This window comes from Rhineura floridana, chromosome 19 (genome assembly GCF_030035675.1).
Source record: "Rhineura floridana isolate rRhiFlo1 chromosome 19, rRhiFlo1.hap2, whole genome shotgun sequence".
Taxonomy (NCBI): domain Eukaryota; kingdom Metazoa; phylum Chordata; class Lepidosauria; order Squamata; family Rhineuridae; genus Rhineura; species Rhineura floridana.
The window spans coordinates 21,043,063-21,064,143 of NC_084498.1; the positions used below are offsets into that span (position 1 = coordinate 21,043,063).

General features: G+C 42.7%; 1 protein-coding gene across 1 annotated transcript in view; it reads right to left on the minus strand.

The window, feature by feature from the left end:
• LOC133373459 (uncharacterized) overlaps positions 1 to 21,081 on the minus strand; it is a 65,943-nt gene that overhangs the window by 1,105 nt on the left and 43,757 nt on the right. The window contains exons 10-11 of the mRNA XM_061603239.1: positions 15,780 to 16,023; positions 4,027 to 4,145 (exon numbers count right to left, since the gene is read on the minus strand). Coding sequence (XP_061459223.1) covers positions 4,027 to 4,145; positions 15,780 to 16,023 — 363 coding nt within the window. The remainder of the gene's footprint in view (positions 1 to 4,026; positions 4,146 to 15,779; positions 16,024 to 21,081) is intronic.

The window sequence follows — 21,081 nt, forward strand, 5'->3', positions numbered from 1 at the left end:
CCACTGGGCATGCTAGTTAGAGCTGATGGGAGCTGGAGTCCAAGAATGTTGAGTGTTACAGGTTCCCTGTCCAAAAGATGCCTGGACAGCCTTTTCAACTTCCAGGATCTATATCCTTCTTCCTGTCAAGAAGCACTGGTTTTTCTGTTATTGATTTATTTTGTCTCTTAATTCTCTGGGCTTGATTAACAGCCACTGCTTCTATCAGAAGAATCTCTATCAACCCAAGGGCCACATTCCCTTCTCGGCAACCTTCTGGGGACCACATGCCAGTGGTGGGCTGGAGCCAGAGGCAAAAGTGAGGCAGAGCAAAGGAAGTGGCCCTTGTCTTTGTACAGTAGGCTACATTCCACAGTAGGAGAATCTTTCTTTTCAGCCTGAGGGCCACATTACTTTCTGGGCAACCTTCCGGTGGCCACATATCAGTGGTGGGCGGGGGCAGAGGCAAAAGCAGGCACAGCAATGAATGTGAATCTGACCTTTGTATAGGTGGTTACATACCAAATATGTAAAAGTCGGAGGTTTCTTCTGCTGCCTACATACCTACATAATACATACACTAGTCTTCCCATCCTCCTTCCATGCAAACAAGAGACATTGTCACAGTTGAAGAACACATTCCAGGCAGGAGGGTGTAGCCTGGCGGGCAGCATGAGCTGGAGAGAGTCCTGAGGGCCAAAAAGAGAAGCTTGGAGGGCCTTATTTGCCCACCTCTACCTGAGGTTCCATATCCCTGGCTTACATCAAAGGTGGCCACTAGTCAGGGTAGGGATAGTCAGCTGGTTACCTGTGGATGAGATTTCCTTACCCCCTATGACTCCAATGACTATCAAGTATTAATCAAGAGGTGCTAAAACATTTTACTCAAAGTTTCACTTAAAAAAGAGGAAGACAGAATGAATCTCTAAGTGTCTTTCACTGGAATTCTGGGGATGTCCTCCTAACTCTGGATTTCCTGCATCAAACAGGAGGCTGTCCTCTTCAAAATTCAACAAAGGTAACAGCTACAAAGCATGGCAATGTCCAGAAGCTAAGCCTTTTCCTACAAAAACCATTAGACAAATTAATGGAGGAGAGATCTACCAATTACCTTTTTACGCATGTTAGCTTAATGTTCAGGCATGATCTTACATATAATTCAGTGGTAGAGCACTTGCTTTGCATGTAGAAGTTTCCAGGGCCAGCCTCTAACATAGGTGTGGGAGATCTTTGGCCCTCTAGATGTTGCCAAGCCACAACTCCCACCAGCCTCAGCATGCTAATGCCCAGGGGTGATGGCAGTTGCAATTCAGGAACACCTGGAGGGCCAATGGTTCCCCATATATCTCTAACACAAGGGTAGGGATGTTGGAGAATTCTATCAGAAACAGAAACAGAAGAGGAAATTACCACAGTTCTCATGTTCATCAGAGGCCAGGAATGGAAATCATGCCAGTGAATATGAGCGACATTTGCTTTCTTTCTTTTAGTCCTCAAATGTCATATAAATAATTATGCATTTTCCACATGCTTTTGATGTTTTCCTTCCATTGAAAAGCATTGTAATTAATTATGTAATTAATTATATAACAAATTATGTTAGTTTCGGCCATAGCAAATAGCGAGACATAGGCTTTAGCAGAAGCCAAACTGTATCACCATGGAAAGAGCACAGATTGCAATAGGACAGGACAGAAATTGCTGCATCCTTACATCCCTGCACAAAGGTGGGAGACCTTTGGTCCTCCAGTTGTTGCTGGGTTCCAGCTCCCATCAGCCCCAGCCAGCATTCCTGATGGGCAGAGATTATGGGAGTTGGAGTCCAATGACATCTGGAGGGCTACAGGTTCCCCTTCCTTGCTCTAACAGATCCAGCTAAAATATCTCAGGGAGCAGGTATAGAGATCCCAGAGATCCTCTGCAAATCCAAGTAGCCAATACAGGAATAGCAGACCCACCAAAATGAATAAACCTCCATCAGTCATGTCCATTAACTAACATAATTATGTAATTAATTATATAACAATTTATGTTAGTTTTGGCCATAGCAAAAGCCAAACTGTATCACCATGGAAAGAGTGCAGATTGCAATAGGACAGGACAGAAATTGCAGAAATTGCAGACCCACCGAAATGAATAAACCTACATCAGTCATGTCCATTAACTAACATAATTATGTAATTAATTATATAACAAATTATGTTAGTTTTGGCCATAGCAGAAGCCAAACTGTATCACCATGGAAAGAGTGCAGATTGCAATAGGACAGGACAGAAATTGCTGCATCCTTACATCCCTGCACAAAGGTGGGAGACCTTTGGTCCTCCAGTTGTTGCTGGGTTCCAGCTCCCATCAGCCCCAGCCAGCATTCCTGATGGGCAGAGATTATGGGAGTTGGAGTCCAATGACATCTGGAGGGCTACAGGTTCCCCTTCCTTGCTCTAACAGATCCAGCTAAAATATCTCAGGGAGCAGGTATAGAGATCCCAGAGATCCTCTGCAAATCCAAGTAGCCAATACAGGAATAGCAGACCCACCAAAATGAATAAACCTACATCAGTCATGTCCATTAACTTCAATGGGTGAATAGCACTAGCACTGAATATCACTCATAGGGTTGCATCCAATGCTAGTCCTAGTCAGAGCAGACCTGTTGAAATTAATGGAGCTAAGTTAGGCATGTCCGTTAATTTCAATGGGCCTATAGGGGCCTTGTAGCCCATATAGTCAATTTCTGCTTGCTACAGGAAATCCATAATAAGAGCATCCTCGACAGATAGTTGCTCACCTCTGCTAGATCTCCAGTGATAGATAGCCTACCTTCCCCTGCCGGGTGATTGGCTGTATTGTTGAACTTAGCACACCATTAAGAAGTTTCTCCTAAAGGAGTTGGAGTCCACCCACAGGTAGAGGACCACAGTTTTCCCACTCCTGCTATACACGTATCATTAGTATTATTTGTCATTAGCCACTTGTTACCCAAAGGACTCCAAGCGACTTACAGCACTGTTAACAAACAGAGGTAAATATATCATGGCGTAAAACAAAATAACAAATCAAGGACAAGCACCCCCATGTAGGCACAGAAAGCTTTGGCAGAACACTAATACAAACATCATAATCTTAGTCTATTCTGGGGGAAAAGATAAGTCTTTATCTGGCCCCAGACGGACCTCACTAGGGAGCGTATCCCACAGATGGAGAGCCATAACTGAACCTGCCCTCTCCCTTGTCAATACCCTCTGAGCTTTGATCAGAGGGAGGACTTGGGTAAGGTTGCAGTATACACATTTACCTGGGAGTAAGTCCTCCTGAACTCAGTGGGACATGATTCAGAGTAGACATGTATGGACTTGCATGGCAAATGACTGGTCTATGACACTAAGATTAGGTTGTAGATTTTCTGCTCCTCTATAACAATACACACACACACCAAGTTACAGATTCAATTTAAAAATGGCACCCTTCACAATACATGTACATAGGTCACCTCTGCACCATATATTTAAGTACCATTTTAATTTTATTGTGCGGTTGATAGACCCGATATACCATTGATTTAACTAGAAAGTTTAAAACAAAATTTGATTTTGATTTTGATTTTGAAGTACCATTTTAACAGTCATGGAAAATCCTGGGAACTGTAGTTTGTTAAGGATGCTGACCTCACAGAACTACATTTCCCAGTACTCTTGACAAACTACAGTTCCCAGGATTCTGCGCCACTATTTAAGTGGTATATGAGTGCTTTAAATGTATGGTATGAAAGGGGACCAGAGGAAAGTCACCTGGTATAGAAGATGGAAGGATTCAGTGGGGCAAAACAATGCCACTATCCAGACCATAAAAATAAAAATGAGGGAGTTACAAGAAGGGAAAACAATGTCAATAAAATAAACACAAACCTTTTGCTGATATGCTACTTAGATGGGAAACAGAGCGAGCGAGCGAGAGCGAGAGCAAGAGCAAGAGCAAGAGCGAGAGAGCATAAAATATAAACATTGAAAACGGCAAGGTGGAAAAAAGGCAATTTGGAATATTACTTACTGAGGACATTCAACTGGGTCCCTCCACCGAAGATGTACCACAGTGGAACACGGCTATGCAAAAACCTTCCGTGCAAAGGCATGACTCCAAGAAGAGGCAAAATAGGAAATGAGCATCTCCTAATGGTTCGTTGCCAAGTTGCCAAAGTTACAGGTGAGATTCCAGAAGAGATGTGCAAGTGACAATGATTACAGTAAAGTGGCCTGAGTTGTTCCCAGGGTGAGGATTTTGCTTCCTCAGGACCAGTGCAGGGCCAACATTTTGTTTGTTGATATCCTCTGGAAGGAGCTGCCTGGTGGCTCCACTCCTTGAAGGCTGTCCTTGCACTAGCACACACCTGCAGGTTCAGTTGTCCATTGGATACATGATCATGTACAGTCAACCTGTTCAGTCAGCATTACCTGTAGGTTGGTTGGACATCTGAAATGCCACAGATCTATCCAGCCAGTTCTACAAATGGGTGCAATAATGAGAGGAATTCTGCACCACATCATTCCTCTTGAAAATGATACCTTCTCACAGCATAGTTCAGCCCATGACAGTGCAGGGACAACTATAAACACAGCTGTATCTTCCAGGCTGGCTACCGAATGGACAAAAGCAATGAAATGTGGTCTAGTGACCACAGCGGTCTTTTGAAACCATCTCACCCTATCATCTCTTTCTGCTGATTTGGACACAAAATCTCTCTTGTTCCTAATAGGTTGGTATGCTTTGTTGGGATCTATCTATGCTACATTTGCAGTCTTCTTCCTTTGGGTAAAATCAGGGATCTCCTAAAAAAACAACAACACAAAACAATATTTATTTATTTATTTATTTATTTATTTATTTATTTATTTATTTATTTATTTATTTATTTATTATCATTATTTTTACCCCGCCCTTTTTCCAAAACTGGAACTCACGGCAGCTTCCAGATAAAAGCACACATATAATTAAAAACATACAAAAGTCTAGATTAAAATCAAATTAAACAATTTACAGTATTAAAACCATTCATACATACAGTTAGAATAATTCAAACTCAGTTTAAAATAATACAATTAGACAATAGCAATGCAGCACCCTTCAAGTCCTGTCCTTAACAGCTTTCAGTTCCAAAGGCTTGTTGAAATAAAAAAGTCTTTGCTTGCTGATGGAAGGACTGCAAGGAGGGGGCCATTCTTGCTTCCCTAGGAAGGGAGTTCCAAAGCCTCGGGGCAGCCACCGAAAGGGCCCTATCTCGTGTCCCCACTAGTCGTGCTTGTGAGAATGTGGGTTTTGAGAGAAGGGCCTCTCCTGAGGATCTCAGGGCCCGGGCAAACAACCCAAAAGCTTGGCCAGAGAGCTACGGAGAGGGAACCTCATCTACTTTCAGAATCACCCTCTTGATCTCACAGAGGAAAGGCAGTTGCCTATACAACTTAAGTTGGCTTAAGACCTGTCCAGAAATCCCATCCATTCCACAGGTTTATGAATGTCTGTGGGGAGGAAATGAGCAGAGCAATATTCCTACTGCCACTCCCAGCATTGCTGTCCCTTCTGGCTCTACCCTGACACTCAGCTAAGGTCTGAAGGAGGATTCTGCACATGTATGCATGCATATATAGGCTCCTCCATGCAATTGAGACTCTTGAATCTGCATATGTCCGGCTGAATGCACAAAGGCTTCTCCTTTTCTACTCAAAGCATGGAGGTGGAGAGGATGGAGCCAATGGAGGTGACAATGCTGGGGATGGAACCAGTGTACATAGCCCTGCTCCACCCTCACTATGGGATAGCCAATGTGGTGCCTTCCACACGGTGTTGGACTCCAACTCCCATCAGCCCCAGCCAGCATGGTCAGTGGCCAGGAAGGATGGGAGTTGGAGTCCAACAACATCTGGAGGGCACCATGTTGGCTTCCCCTGTTCTATGTATTCATGGAGGGAATTACTGAAGAGGTTGCAGAGGTTTGCTAGAAGGTGTTTGGCTGTCCACCTACTATTCAATAGGACCTTATTTCAGTTTTTTTGGAGGGGTTCTTGGGTGGAGTTCTTGACCTCCATTTTTTCCATGTGTGTTATAGTCCCATTGTAGAGTTGCGTGATTGCCTTGTGATGCGGCTCTGGGTCACAGTTGGCCAATGACTGTTTAGACACTATGGCCAAGGCTATGGCTGAAGCTAAGCAGGTCTGGATTTGGTCAGTGCCTGGATGAAGGCCTCCTAGGAATCCCACATGTGCTGCTTTGAACTCCATTGAAGAAAGGTAAGGAATACATGTACAAAATAGATTTATGAGCCACAATCCAAGTTAGGTGTGATTAAGCAGCCCACTTGTGTCAGTGATCTTAAGAACACTGAGTTGTCTCTAAGTCAGAATAGACCCATTGAAATTGATGGACCTAAATTACCATGAACTTTAGAGTGTCTTCACCGAGTAGGACTAACATTGGCTACAGCCTATTTAACTGTATGTTGGATTGTAGCCCATTGGGCCTAATTGCTTCCCCTCCCCCCCAGAGCTTAAGGAAAATGGCCTCCCCAAATCCCCCATCCTATTTGTGGATGGCAAAATGGAAGGGACCATTTCACCAAATATTCTCCAGGGAGTGGAGAAATTCTCCAACAGTTTCTCGGGGCGAGGTTCACCATTAGCAGCAGCAGCAGCAACCTGGCTTCTTCCTTTTCGCCCCAGTTTTTCTTCTTTTTCTGTTTACTGTGGAGGACATAAAATCATAAGAGCCCATCTACTCTAGCACTCTGTTTTTCACCATGGCCATGAGCTCAACAGGGCCTTAGCGCAACAGCTCTCTCCCCACTTGTGACTCCCAGCAACAGGTCTTCAGAAGCGTCCTGCCTCCGACAGCAGAGGCAGAACATAGCCACTGTAGCTGGTAGCCCTTGATAGCCTTCTCCTCCATGAATTAGCCTCGTCCCCTTTTAAAGCCATCCAAGTTGGTGGCCATCACTTCTTCTTGGGAGAGTGAATTCCATTGTTTAGCTCTGTGCTGTGTGAAGAAGCACTTTCCTTTGTCTACATGTGGAGAAAAGTTATAAAATAACTATTCAAATGGCACTCTTCCCCCCCCCAGGGATATGGGGAAAAAATTGGATACCTTCTCTCAGGGGAAAAAAACCCTCCTTCTCAGCTCTATTCCCCCCTCACACACACACAACCATCCCATGTTGACATGATTGGGAACAGGAAATACTCTAACCCCGTATTTGGAAGCAGGATGCCTCTGAGTACCATTTGCTGGGAATTGCAAGTAGGGAGAGGTGTTGCTGTGCTCACATCCTGCTTGCAGGCCTCCCATTGGGGCATCTTGTTGGCCACTGTGAGAACAGGATGCTGGACTAGGTGGGCCATTGGCCTGATCCCTCATCGAGGCTCTTCTTATCTTCTTAACAGTAAATGGTTCTAGATCAGGGATGGAGAACCTTAGACTCAAGGGCTGAATGTGACCCTCCAGGCTTCTCTTATCTGGCCATCGGGTTCTCCCCGGGCCACACCTCTTCTCCACAGAGTACACCCCTCACCATCCTTTATTTACACCCTCCTTCAATGTTTCTGCCTGACTAGACTGTGCCTTTGAAGTCTGATAATGCTGCTTGACTGCCTGAGTGGAGGATAGTGAGAGATAGTAATATTTGTGAGCAGCCCATATAAGTAATAATGCTGGGGTAATGGGGGAAGGGAGAACAAGCACTAGAGTGGAGAGATGATGGAGGCAGAGCTCTGCTGTGACTGGCTGGTCAAGCTTGTAAACTGGAGTGGGAAATTTTCAGTCTGTGGGCCAAACTTGGCCCACTAGACCTTCCCATTTTGCCCATGAAGCTGTTTTCAGCAAGTCATGCCCACCCACCTACACCTGATGTCATACATGATGGCAGTGTGCTCCCAACTGTTCCTTTGCTGAAGCAAGGCATGCCTTGCCCCAGGAGAGGAAAGTGGTTTCCATTAAATGGAAACGGCTTCTCCCTCCCAGTGCTGCGACTTGAACTTCTGAAAACCTGAGGCTCAAAGAGCAGTGTGGGGCTGTTTGAAAGCCCTTTTGCAAGGAGCCCTGTGCTGCTCTTTGAACCTTTGATTTTCTAAGGTTTAAAGAGCAGCATGGGACTGGTTGCAAAAGAGCTTTCAAATAGCCTGTGCTGTGCTTTGAAGTCCCAACAAATTGGGGCTTAAGAGCACAGTATCATTTGACATCAGAGTGACATCAAGTGATTGACAGGTGGCTGGCTCCACACACCTGTCAAATTTGGCCTAGCAGGGGTAGGGAGAGAAGAATCTGGCCCACTCGCCAGAAAAGATTCCCCACCCCTCTGTAATCAGAGCAAATGTTTTTACTCAGAAAGTGAATCCGTTTTAGTTCTCCCCCCCCAAATCAACTTTAAAGGTAACAAGCACAAAAGGGCCTGGACCTATTTGTCTCCTTTTTGGCAGGTTTCTAACTTAGGGGCACCTTTCTTGTTTCTGCAGTTTTCAGGCCAATTGCTCACAAAACCATAGGAGAGATTAAATGATTCATTATTTTACCCATCCCAAACCTGTAATGACTGACCTTCCAGGAAAACCATTGCAGCTATCATTCTGGAATTTGACAGGATTAATGCCTTCAGAAAGGATGACCTTGCCTCATCTAATTCCGCCCCCAAATAAAAAAATGTGATAAAAGTTTCATTAAACGGAAAAAAAAACACAAGATGGAGTTCATCACAAAAGCCTCTAGATTGCTTTGCCTGTAACTTGGCAGGCTTTATCTACTCTGGAGGGGCTACTATGCCTGCAAATTCCCTCCACTTCTGTCAAAAGGAAAACATTTTTGTCTTTTTTGATTTCCTAATAGTGAATGTGCAGGGAATGGTACAGGCTTGGACAGACTCTGGGCCAAATTGGACAGCCTATGAAGCATCTTGGTCTGAGTCTGGCTATTTTCCAAAGTGCAAATCAGGGGGCAAACCAAATCTTGTGGTCAGTGCACACCCCTAATAAAAGGGGCTACTATGATCATTGAAATGGCTTCAGCCAGCTGTACGTCCAAGCATCCTGCTAATATTAATACTAATACTAATATGCATCCATACAGATCCATATGTTCACAATTATGAATAGTAGAAAAATAGAGCTTGCATTATTTGTCAGCCAGCTCTTATCTATGTGCTGTAGGTTATGCATTTCAACAATGAAAGAAACAAAGTGGCACCTCCATAATATTGAAATATTGCACAATATTGACATTTAAAAAAAAACAAATATTGTCTCCTAGAGCCTTACATTTTGGTCCTACATGCAGTACCTGGAAGCAAATCCCACTCATCCAGTCTCATTAGGAACAGCATGTAAGGTCACAATCTATCTGAGCCAGTGCAATCCCATTGACTTAAAACTCTGATGGGCTTTGAGCTGCAGTTCTCCCTGTAACTAGGCGACATCTGTCATTTAGTTTTGGTGTCGTGTCATTCACAAAGCTGACCTGAACTTTAAAATAAAATGACATGCACCCCTTTTATTCCAACAAAACATAGCCGCCCTCTGAGATTTTTGCTGGGAGCTTGTTGATTTGGATCCCTAAGTTATAAAGTACAGTAGCACTGAATTTTACTTCATTTGAAAATGCTAGCTTTGAGGTCTAAGGATGGAATCAAAGAATTAAAAGTTCCCATCAGAAATAATCCAGCCCCGCCATCCTGTATAAGGGCAGGACTTGCATTCCCTAATAAGCTCTGGTGTTTTAGATATCACTCAAGTTCACTTTTCCAATGCATATTACACTCAACAAAAAGGGAATGCCAAGAATTTGACTCTAGCCACAGAAGAGACCTGCAGATTTTATCTCATTGGCACACTCAAAGAAAAGGATGGGAATTCCTTGATTTTTTTCACCAGCAAATTCCACAACTTTGGAGCAAAATGGTAAAATGGGATTTGAAAATTGGCTGTGCTTAAAATTCAGGATCAGTCTGAATTACGGATGAACAAATCAGTCAATTTTCCAAACTTAAATCCAGTTCTTCAAATGACCGCAGCAATTTGATGATATTTTTTTTTAAAAAAAAGTCATGAGAATTCCTTAGCATTTTAGTGCGAAATTTCTCACAGTACACACAGTTTTGCACACAGTTTTGACTAATATGCATATTTTTGCAATTTCCCCTAATATTTTGTACATTATTTTCACTGATGCATGCATTTCAATACACATTTCCCCTTAATATATGCATTTTTGCATACATTATTTGGATGGAAGACTGCATCACAAAATTTGGAGAACTACAAAGTTTGAAAGGATAATTGTGTTTTGGTTTACATGTTGATTTGAGAAGTGAAAATTAGGTAGCTTCCTAGGAAATGCAAACAAAATTGAATTTCTCTCCTATCCCTAGTCTGGATTGAATGATGGAATCCATGGGTTGAATCTAATCATGTGAGTCATGCTCAGAGGGAACCCATTGAAATTAATGATCATGACTAACTTGGGTTCATCAATTTCAATGGGTCTACTTTTAGTACAACTTTGTTGGATACAACCCCATAAGATCAACTTTTAAGTCAGAGGAAGGCAAAACATGGTGAAAATGTTAAAATAAAATATTGCCCGAGAGAAGGAAAGAAACATGACAGACTTCAGTGACTTACCAGGGATGGTCAGATGGGTCCCTCATCCAAAGATGAGCACAGTGACACACAGCTGTACAAAAACCCAACTTTATTTCCTGGAAGAGGAGATCACCTATCTCACATGAAAGAAGAGCAAGCAATAGGACAACTTTTGCTTTCCCAAAATGGAAGACTTTCAATTTCCAAAGAAGCTGTACTAGTTAATGGTATATTGGACATGTAGCATACGGACCTGCTTGGAAACAGAAGAGAAGGATCCTTTAGTTATTCATGTCAAGAGCCAAATTGTTAGTGTATCTTACCATATTCAGTTCTTGCAGGTACTTCTGACCCTCAGAGTCTTTGCCTAGGGGGAATGAGCAAGATAGATCCTTTGCTTGACCTGTATAGGAGAACCTCAAAATTGGTACCAACAACTCATCTGGTCTAGTGGATGGAGAACCCCAGAATTGGTATCAATCCAGTCTAGTGAATATAGAATATGGTTCTCATAATATAAGAGGTTCCACAGATGAACTCGTAGGCAGTGAAGCTTTATCTATGCTCCAGGCCTCTCTGTCTGGCCCTTGGGACTCTCCCCAGGCCATCCCCTCTCCTCAGGTGGCATCCCTCACTGGCATTGCTTCACATCCTCCTTGAGGTCCCCACCATGGCATGAGTGGGTGATGGACAAAAGTTGTTTGAGATCTCTGAAACAAGGGTTCCCAAATTGTGGTCTGTGGACCCCCAGTGTTCTGCAAGCTTCATTCAGGTGGTCCACAGCCTGTCTGTGAAGAACACTTACAGTGTGAATTCTATAGACCTCTGTGGAATTCAACTTGTAACACAATTAAAATGCAATATCAGAAATAAAAGAAGCAATAAAGATGCAACTGAAAATCATACAGTGTCTCTCACAGCACAGTACAGTTGCAACTCAAGGCAGGGGGAAAATCATTAAATGGTCCTCCAAGACCCTCAGACATTTCAAGAAGTCCATGGAGAAAAAAAGAGTTTGGGAACAACTGTTCTAAAAGAATCATGTTCTATGTCCAAACAAGCCATAGTTAATGGTGTAATATTTATCTGGTCCATCTTCGAGCAAAAATGATAAGGGTCCTGTTAACAATTTATAAGAATGGTAACTATGTCTTCCTTCATAAATCTTACTAGTTGCAGGTCTTTCATTGCCCACACAGTCTATATTTGCTTGAGGGATCATGATAGATGAGGTCCTTTATCCAAGCCCATTGACCAGTATGTAGGGATGAATGGCTCAGTCTATTTCCAGCCCATGTCAATTTCAGATGTGTTCATTCATAAATCCATTAGGTTCAATTTCCACATTAATCTCTGTTTATTACTATTTTTAAAATCCACCCCAAACATTAGTATTTACATGCACATTTAAATGCTTCCCCCCCTCAAAATGCACTTTTCTCTCAAATCATGCATTTCTAAACAGATTTTAGAATAAAGCAGACATTTGTGAAGTGCATTGGAGAAATACCAAATCCAAAGGATAACTAATCTGCACGTTAGTTGGCGAAGTGAGGATCAGGTCCATTTGTATTGGAACACTCAAAGAATGAATTAGTCAAACATCCCTACCTGTCTGGGAGAGGCATAAAATTGGTAGCAATGGGACATCCAGTAAATGTAGAATATGTGCCTTAGAAGTGATCTCACAGATGATCATGCAGACTGCGAAACTGTATGTATGCTACAATAGGTTCGTCTTGCAGCCTTCCCATAAGCATCTGGTTGGCCACTGTGACAACAGGATGCTGGACTAGATGGGCCGCTGGCCTGATCCAGCTGTAGGACTTTTCTTATGTTCTTATGACTTTTGTTACCCTTACACCTTGACCTATACTATGGTAAGCTGTGATATCCTGGAATAAGGAATGGACGGTGGCCCCTGTTCATCACACATTGTTTGCTCCAGAAAGGTGGTAGGAAGTATTCAGTGAGCAAGTCAATGGGGAACAAGGGTGAAAGAGCGCTATGGTCCTCGTGTCCTGCTTGCAGACTTCCCAGAGGCATCTGGCTGGCCACGGTGTTGGTCCAGATGGGCCTTTGGTCTGATCCAGCAGGGCTCTTCTTATGTTCTTTATAGACTTCTATTGCGTCACCTCCTACTCACTTTTTCTCTAAATGAAAAAGCCCCAAATGCTGCAACCTGTCCCCATAGGGAGACACTCTATCCCCTTGGGGAAATCCCAACGGCCACATGGAAGACTTGGAAGGTCATGGTTGGTCATTGGGCCTGGGGTTCCTGACCCCGGAGACAGACATTTTGGAAATAGGATGCTGAACTAGGTGGACGTTTGGATCCAACAGGGCTCATGTTATATGCTGATATTAAAAAAGACAGAACCTAAAGTGTGTGTGTGTGTGTGTGTGTGTGTGTGTAACATGTAGGTTGATGGTGAAGAAATGATGAGCTTCGGGGGGGGAATGCTTGTGACACCCATTATCCACGTATTTCTTAGTTTTTGGACTACAACTCACATCAGCCTCAGCCAGCATGGCCAATGATCAGGGATGATGGGAGTCAGAGTTCCAAACGTCTGGAGGACACCATATTGGGTACCCTTGCCTCAGCAGCAGTCAGGCACAATTCCATGGCCCTTGATAACTCTTTCCCTCCAGAGATGCTCACCAACTTTTTAGATATATGTATATAAAATCTGAGCCATCGGGATCAAAAGCAGCAATGTCTACCTGTCTTGGGATGCAACGGGTTGAAGTTTACAAGAAGGTCAACAACTCCATTTCATTAGCAGACTGCCTTGCAGTGGCCCTGTGTACAAAACTCAGGCAGGCTCATAGTCTCCAGCTCATAGTCTCCAGCTAGGAATGGAACCATCGGTCAATTTCGGTTCTCTCAGTTGCTAATTTTTCTAATCTTAAATTTGGTTCTCCGTATTTATGCAGCAATCTGAGGATTTTTTTTAAAAAAAACCCTCATGAATATTCTTCAGCACTTTAATGCAAATTTCTTCTAATAAATACATTTCTGTATGCTTGTGACACCCATTATCCACGTATTCCTTAGTTTTTGGACTACAACTCACATCAGCCTCAGCCAGCATGGCCAATGATCAGGGATGATGGGAGTCAGAGTTCCAAACGTCTGGAGGACACCATATTGGGTACCCTTGCCTCAGCAGCAGTCAGGCACAATTCCATGGCCCTTGATAACTCTTTCCCTCCAGAGATGCTCACCAACTTTTTAGATATATGTATATAAAATCTGAGCCATTGGGATCAAAAGCAGCAATGTCTACCTGTCTTGGGGTGCAACGGGTTGAAGTTTACAAGAAGGTCAACAACTCCATTTCATTAGCAGACTGCCTTGCAGTGGCCCTGTGTACAAAACTCAGGCAGGCTCATAGTCTCCAGCTCATAGTCTCCAGCTAGGAATGGAACCATCGGTCAATTTCGGTTCTCTCAGTTGCTAATTTTTCTAATCTTAAATTTGGTTCTCCGTATTTATGCAGCAATCTGAGGATTTTTTTTTTTAAAAAAACCCTCATGAAAATTCTTCAGCACTTTAATGCGAATTTCTTCTAATAAATACATTTCTGTATGCATTTTTGACTAATGTTCACATTTTTGCAAGCAATTTATCCCAGTGGAATGCATTTTTGTATGTAATTTTCACCAAAGTATTCATTGTGTGCACACATTCCCCTAATATATGCATTTTTGAATGTCTACTCAGAAGAAAGTCCCAATGAATGCAGCGGGGCTTACATCACCTAAGTGAGTGATTATAGCATTGCAGCTTCAGCTTATTAGTATATTTGACCTTGGCTACATTTAGAGATGTGAAGGCCCAGAAAAACTCTGGAAAATTGGGAGGAAACCCCCCAACACTCCTCCCTCTAATTTCCCCCCATTTTGTTTGAGTCTTCACATCTCAAATCACATCTACTGCATACATTTAAAGCACGTTTAAAGCGTATATCTTTCCCCAAAGAATCCCGGGAGCTGTAGTTTGTAGAATGCTGAGAATTATAGCTACATGTATACCCAGAATTTTTGGGGGGAAGCCACATGTTTTAAATGGGCTCTGAATGAGTGGTAGCTAATGTCTTGCAGGAGAATATGTCATGTTCTTTACACAACACACTGTGAAACTATGGGATTTTCTTCCACAGAAAGTGATGGCCCACCAACTTAGATAGTTATAAAACAGGATTAGAACAATTCTTGGAGGGTAAGGCTATCAAGGGCTATTACTCATAACTGGCATATAGACCAGGGGCAGCCAATATGTCACCCTCAGGATGGAAGTCTCATCAACCATCATGGCCTAATGGTCAGGGAGGATGAGCACTGTAGCCCAACAACACCTGGGTGGTAAAATGTTGTCTTCCCCTATCCTGGATCAAAGGCAGCATTCCTTGAACACCAGTCACTGAGGGTTGTATCCAGCTAAGCTCTCAGAGTAGACTCATTGAAATTAATGAACCTAAGTTAGTTCTGCCCATCAATTTCAATGGATATGCTCTGAGTAGGACTAACATTGGATACAACCCAATGTGTGTGGGTACTATCGCTATTGTTTTGCAGTTGTTTATTGTTAGGTTTTCATAGTGTGTTTAATTTGTTTTTCTTTTGACATTGTGTAAGTCACTTGGGGACCTTCCGGTATCAAGTGACTAATACATCTAATAAATATCATCGTTGTCATCAGTAGTAGTACTCGTAACAACCACCACCACCCTGGTGGACAACACCTGGAAAGGGCTATTGCACTCATGCCCTGCTGGTGGCCTTATTGGAGGCTTCTGATTGGTCATTGTGAGAAACAGAAAGCTAGACTAGATAGGCCTTTAGTCTGACCCAGCAGGGCTTTTTTCCATTTCTTAAATAACTGGGAAAAGACACACCACCAGTGAAATGTATCAAATTTTTATTGAGGTGCTAACATTAGAAGCTAACATACAAAGGGAATTCCAAGGAGAATAGGAAGGGAGGGTTTGTGTGTGTGGGGAAATGGAACTATCTAGGGAAGGAACCAGACTTTGTGGGTCACACTAGCCTTAGGAGGATATCAGAGAATATAGTTTCCCCCCACCCCCTTGGAGGAAGGACTCTTTGCTCCTGGTGGATGGATGCACAGGGACCACCACTGAGTCACCCAATGTTTAGGAACACTGCGATTTCTGCACTGACTTCTGGAAGGTCTTCCCTTCATGCGACACTTGGCAGGTGAATATGTCACACTTTTCAAAGTCTCCCACAGGCATGCTCAGGTAACTGCTGGCCACATACTTATCATGCAATTTGGTGGCTTTGGTTGTCTCCACTCCAGACGAGATGGCTCTGCCATCAGCCTGCCAGCTAACCTGGATGGGACTCGGGTAAAAGCCATCAATTAGACACACCACGGTGGCTTTGTTTGAGGTCTTCATCTCATCTTGGGATGGTGGATATACATTCAGAGTCGGAGGTGCTGTTGGCTGACCTGGAAGTCAAGTGGAAATCTGGTTGTAAACTATTCATCTACATGGAATATTAACAAATAAGTGAAGCAGTAAGGTTCCTAAAGAAATCACAACCTAGTTCCAAAATTTATTGCTGCATGGAAATGTAACTGCTTGTTCATGACCGTCAGAGTCAGCAAAACATCACAGGGTGGCAACAAAACATGACATCAGCATCTCAGGGACTGCAGGGACTTGTTGCAGATAGATATGAATAGGGATATGAATAGAGGTGCTGTTGGCTGACCTGGAAGTCAAGTGGAAATCTTGTTAAGTGTGTACATGTGTGTTAAGTGTGTTAAGTGTGTACACTGGGAAAGTGGTTAGCTTCATTATTAGACTTGTTGCTCCAGTACATAACTGCATACACAAGGCCTGCCAAGGCAGTAAAACGTTAAAGTCATATGTGACACTGCTTGGGCCACATCTGCACCATCTTTTTAAAGCACTATTGTGCCACTTTGATAGCCGTGGCTTACCCCAAAGAACAGTAGTTTGCCAAGGGTGCTGAGAGTTGTTAGGAGACCTCTATTTCCCTAACAGAGGTGTTGTTGTTAGGAGACCACTATTACTCTCACAGTTCCCAGAGTGGTTTCGCAATCAGTCTGCCTTCCCAGGGAACTCTGGGAACTGAAGCCCTCTGACACCTTCTTCTGGACTGAGAGAAACAATTAAAAGCAGATTCTGGAGCTCATTTCCTGTGAAACCTAGTTAAAATTAAGCCCTACCTATGTTTGATTTCCAGAAAATGCTATACCTCCTATGTTGAGTCAGCCAGATAGCTTGGGGTGTCAGTTCATGGTCTCAGCAAAGTGGTAAGAGAACTTAATTTCCCCCTCCCCCATTAATCACTGCATTGCATCAGAGGTGGCTTCAGAACTGAGGGGAATCTTGGTCTTCTGGTGGCCTCTTCTAGCTTAACTAGATAATTGAGGAAGGACTGTGGCTCAGGGGCAGAGCATCTGCTCTGCATGCAGAAGGTCCAGAGTTAAATTCCCAGCATCTTCAAGTAGGGCTGGGAAAGCCCCTTGCCTGAAACCCTAGAGAGGCCCTGCCAGTCATTTATGTATTTATTTATTTAATTTATTAAATTTATGTTGCCCTTTTCCTCCCAGTAGGAGCCCAGGGCGGCAAACGCAAACACTATGAACACTCTAAACCATCATGAGAGCAGACTTTAAAGTATATTAAAACAAAACATCTTTAAAAACATGTTGAAAAAAACCCGAAATCTTAAATACCAATCTAAATGGACCAATGGTCTGATTCAGAACAAGGCAGCTTCCTCTGTTCTTGTCTCATAGTGGTGGCAATAACTGGGAGCTGCCATTGAAATTTCCCACAATGCCCCTGATGTAACGTTGTTCTGAGGCATTGTGGGAACATCTAAATCGTGGCTCCTGGACCCAGCTGTTTTTCAGAAGAGGACCTTGACGTTGGACATGTAGGAAGCTGGACTAGATGCCTTGCACAAGGCTCCTTCCAACTTTGTGATTCTCTGATTGTATGAAAATTGGCTGGGTGAATCTGAATTTATTCCTTCATAGCATCCAAACAGGTGGTGTGTGGCAGAGATGGAGTGGGCTGGCCAATGAAACCCTTGATGCGTCCATGCAATATATCTTATGGTGTATATGAAGTTAAACAGCAACACTTGCTATGACTGAGCTGTGGTGAAGGTTCCCTTCACAGAGCTGGAGTTTCCAGAGTAATCAAACAATCAATCCATCTTTCCAGGGAACTTTGGGAACTGTCGCTCTGTGAGGGGAACAGGGGTTTCCTGACAATTCTCCGCACTCTTAACAAAGTGTAGTTCCCAAGATTCTTTGGAGGAAGCTATGATGGTTTAAAGTAGTATGATACTGCTTTAAATACCTAGCGCAAATGGGGCCTCCGTTTCTCATTTTTCTGGGCCAAAATTCAGTCTGCCCCATTTTCAGATCAGTTTGTGATTTTTTTAAACAGCTCCTCACAAAAGTCCATCAGGGTCTCTCCTAATATACACATTGGTACACGCAATTTGCCCTAATATAATGCCTCTTTGTGTGCTATTTTCATGAACGTATATGCATTTTAATGTACGCTTTCCCCTACTATATGCTTTTCTGGTACACCTTTTTGGGTCGGAAACTGCATCTCAAAAAGTGCAAATTTCAAGAAGTGGTTAGCAGAGCTTAGCCTTACTAGGGAGATGAACAACTAAAACTCAGAGCCAAGTCCCACAGACTCCAGAACTGATCTAGTTAGCATTACCATAATTCAATAGGACCACCTAGAACTTAACATAGACACAATGTGGGAAATCTATAACTGGAGAGAGAGGGAGAGAGGCTCCAATTTTCATGAGGACAGCAATCGGGGGGGGGGAGGGCAAGAGAGTGCAAGTGACCATATTCTTAACAATTTCTCTCCCATGCTGTTTTCTTTATCCCACCCCAAAGTTATTATTAGCCCTAATTGGGTAGGGTGAGTGAACTAGGCTTGTCAGTAATTGGCAAGTGGTTTTTGTAAGCCTCTAAGGTGGCTAAAAGACATATAGTACAAGACTGGAAGGGTGGTGTAATGGTTAGAGGGTTGGCCTGGGACTTGGAAAACCAAGGTTCAAATCCCCGCTCGGCTACGAAACTCTCTGGGCGACCTTGGGACAGTCACCTGGAGCTCCCTGGAGTAAAGGTGGCATATGTTTGAACCCCTGGCTTATATAATCATCACTCTCACCTATTTGGACGTATGGGCTGCCTATATTAAACTACAAGTTTAAATTAGAATTGGTGGGATATTCTTACTGTTCATATTAGCTAGGAATGAGTTAGGTCCAATCTTAGTTTTACTCAGAGTAGACCCATTGAAATTAATGGACCCAAGTTAGCCATGCCCGTTAACTTCAACGGATCTACCCTGAGTAGAAGCTGGATTGGATGCCGCCCAATGTTTTTAGTTTTCTTTTGGTTATCTTTGCAAATACCAAAATAACAATAACAACAACAACAATAATAAATTGAAAGGAAAGGTACCCAAATATTTTCCCAGTGGGAACAATAGCAAGGTGTAGGTATTGAGCTTTGGGGAAAGGGTGGTAGGAGATATAGGCTAAAAGAAATGGGGGGGAGGAAGTTAGGGGATCTGATTGGAGATCTGTGTTAGGTTTATTCTGGCCCTTTGATGCACTGTGTATGCAGGTTTATGGTGCAAACCTCAGAACACTCTCATACCCGTACCCCATTTAGCTTTGGTGAAGTGTTATTTAGACCACTGGTTCTCAAATTATTTTCCCCATGGACCACTTGGAAATTGTTGAGGGTCTTGCCGGCCACTTAATTTTTTTTGGTAGCCATTGCAATCCCATAGCGTTCAACTTGTAATTCAATAAAATACCCCATAAGAGATAAAAGAAGCAATCCAATACATTAAAAACCAAAATGCATATTCAATGTGATGGATGTTTCATCTCCCATCCTCTCATCCTCAGTCAGAAATCCACGGACATGCCATGGACCCACCTGAACGAAGCAGTTTGGGAGCCCCTGATTAGACAGTTAAGATGATTTCATTGTATTTCACGGATGTGTGATGACCAAGTAAAACGTTGAACATTTTGCTGCTTTTTACTTTTAAAAAGTAGATTGAGAGCCTGTTGCTTTGGATCGCAGAGTTACCAAGCCTTCACTCATTTCATTTCTTCTATTATTCTACTTAGGTAGTCCAAAAATGAAGTCACCAAATTAGAAAAAGTAAAGGTATGTTGGCTCATAAGAAACATGCCAAAATCCATTTTGGGATTTTGTGGTAATATCACAAAATAGTATGCAAACTTTTGAGTTCTCTAGAACGAAGAGTTCTGGAGAGTTTGAAAGCTTGCACAAACTTTCGTACATTTTGGTTGGCCAAAGAAAGCTATTGATCTAATATGGATTTTGGATTTTGGAACGCAATTTGGAAAATGATCCAGTCTGACCTCTAAGTCATGTTGGGTACCTGTGGAACACCACAACTTAAATTCACTTTTCTGCCATCTTTTGTATTCAGCAGTAAAAATATGGATGGAAGGATCTGTCAGTTTTGGGTCTCAGTTTCTTATTTTTCCAATCTTAAATTTGGTTCTCCACATTTTTGCAGCAATTTGTCTTTTTTAAAAAAATCCTCATGGAAATTCATCAGCATTTTAGTGCAAATTTTTCCTAATAAGCACAGTCTTGTAAGCTGTTTTGATGTATGTGCACATTTCTGCAAGCAATTTCTCCTAATATAATGCCTTTTTGTAAGTTATTTTCATGAACATATTAATTTTTGTGCAGGCTTTCCCCTAATATATGCAAATTTTTTGTAAACATTGTTTGGTTGGAGAACTGCACCAGAACATTTGGATAAGTCCAAATTTCTAAGGATGGCTGTGTTTGGGTTCTCATATTGTCTCAGAAATGCACATTTGATAAATTTGGCTTTAAATACGAACTGGTCCAATTTCTTCCCCATTTCTCATCTGAGTTTGGCCACAAAGGATATTTGCAAAGAATGATTTCAAAAAAGTGCAACCTTGATGTAGGCTAAGGAAAAGAGACCCCCCCCCCATCAATAATTTTCCAATGTTCCTGGGAAGGAGGGAAGAGGCATGTAAAATGGGATTGCACCACACTACTCTGTCTAGGGTTACAAACATAGTTCACATAAACGCATCATCCTAAACTAGGTGACAGAAACCCTAAAGTCAACTCTAAGCCAGACCAGGAAAAGAGGGCAAAAATGACAGAAATGTTAAAATATTGACACAGAGATTGAAATGGTTGTGATAAATTCAGTGACTTACCAGTGACGGTCAGCTGGGTTCCTCCTCCGAAGATCCACCACAGTGACACACAGCTGTACAAAAACCTGTTGCTTCTTCACAGCAGAGAAAGGTCTTCGATCCTGTCCCATTTGGGATTAGAGTGGGCAATAGACAGCTGTTGCTTTCCTTAAGATGAGCCATTTCCCCCCATTTCCAAATAACTCCA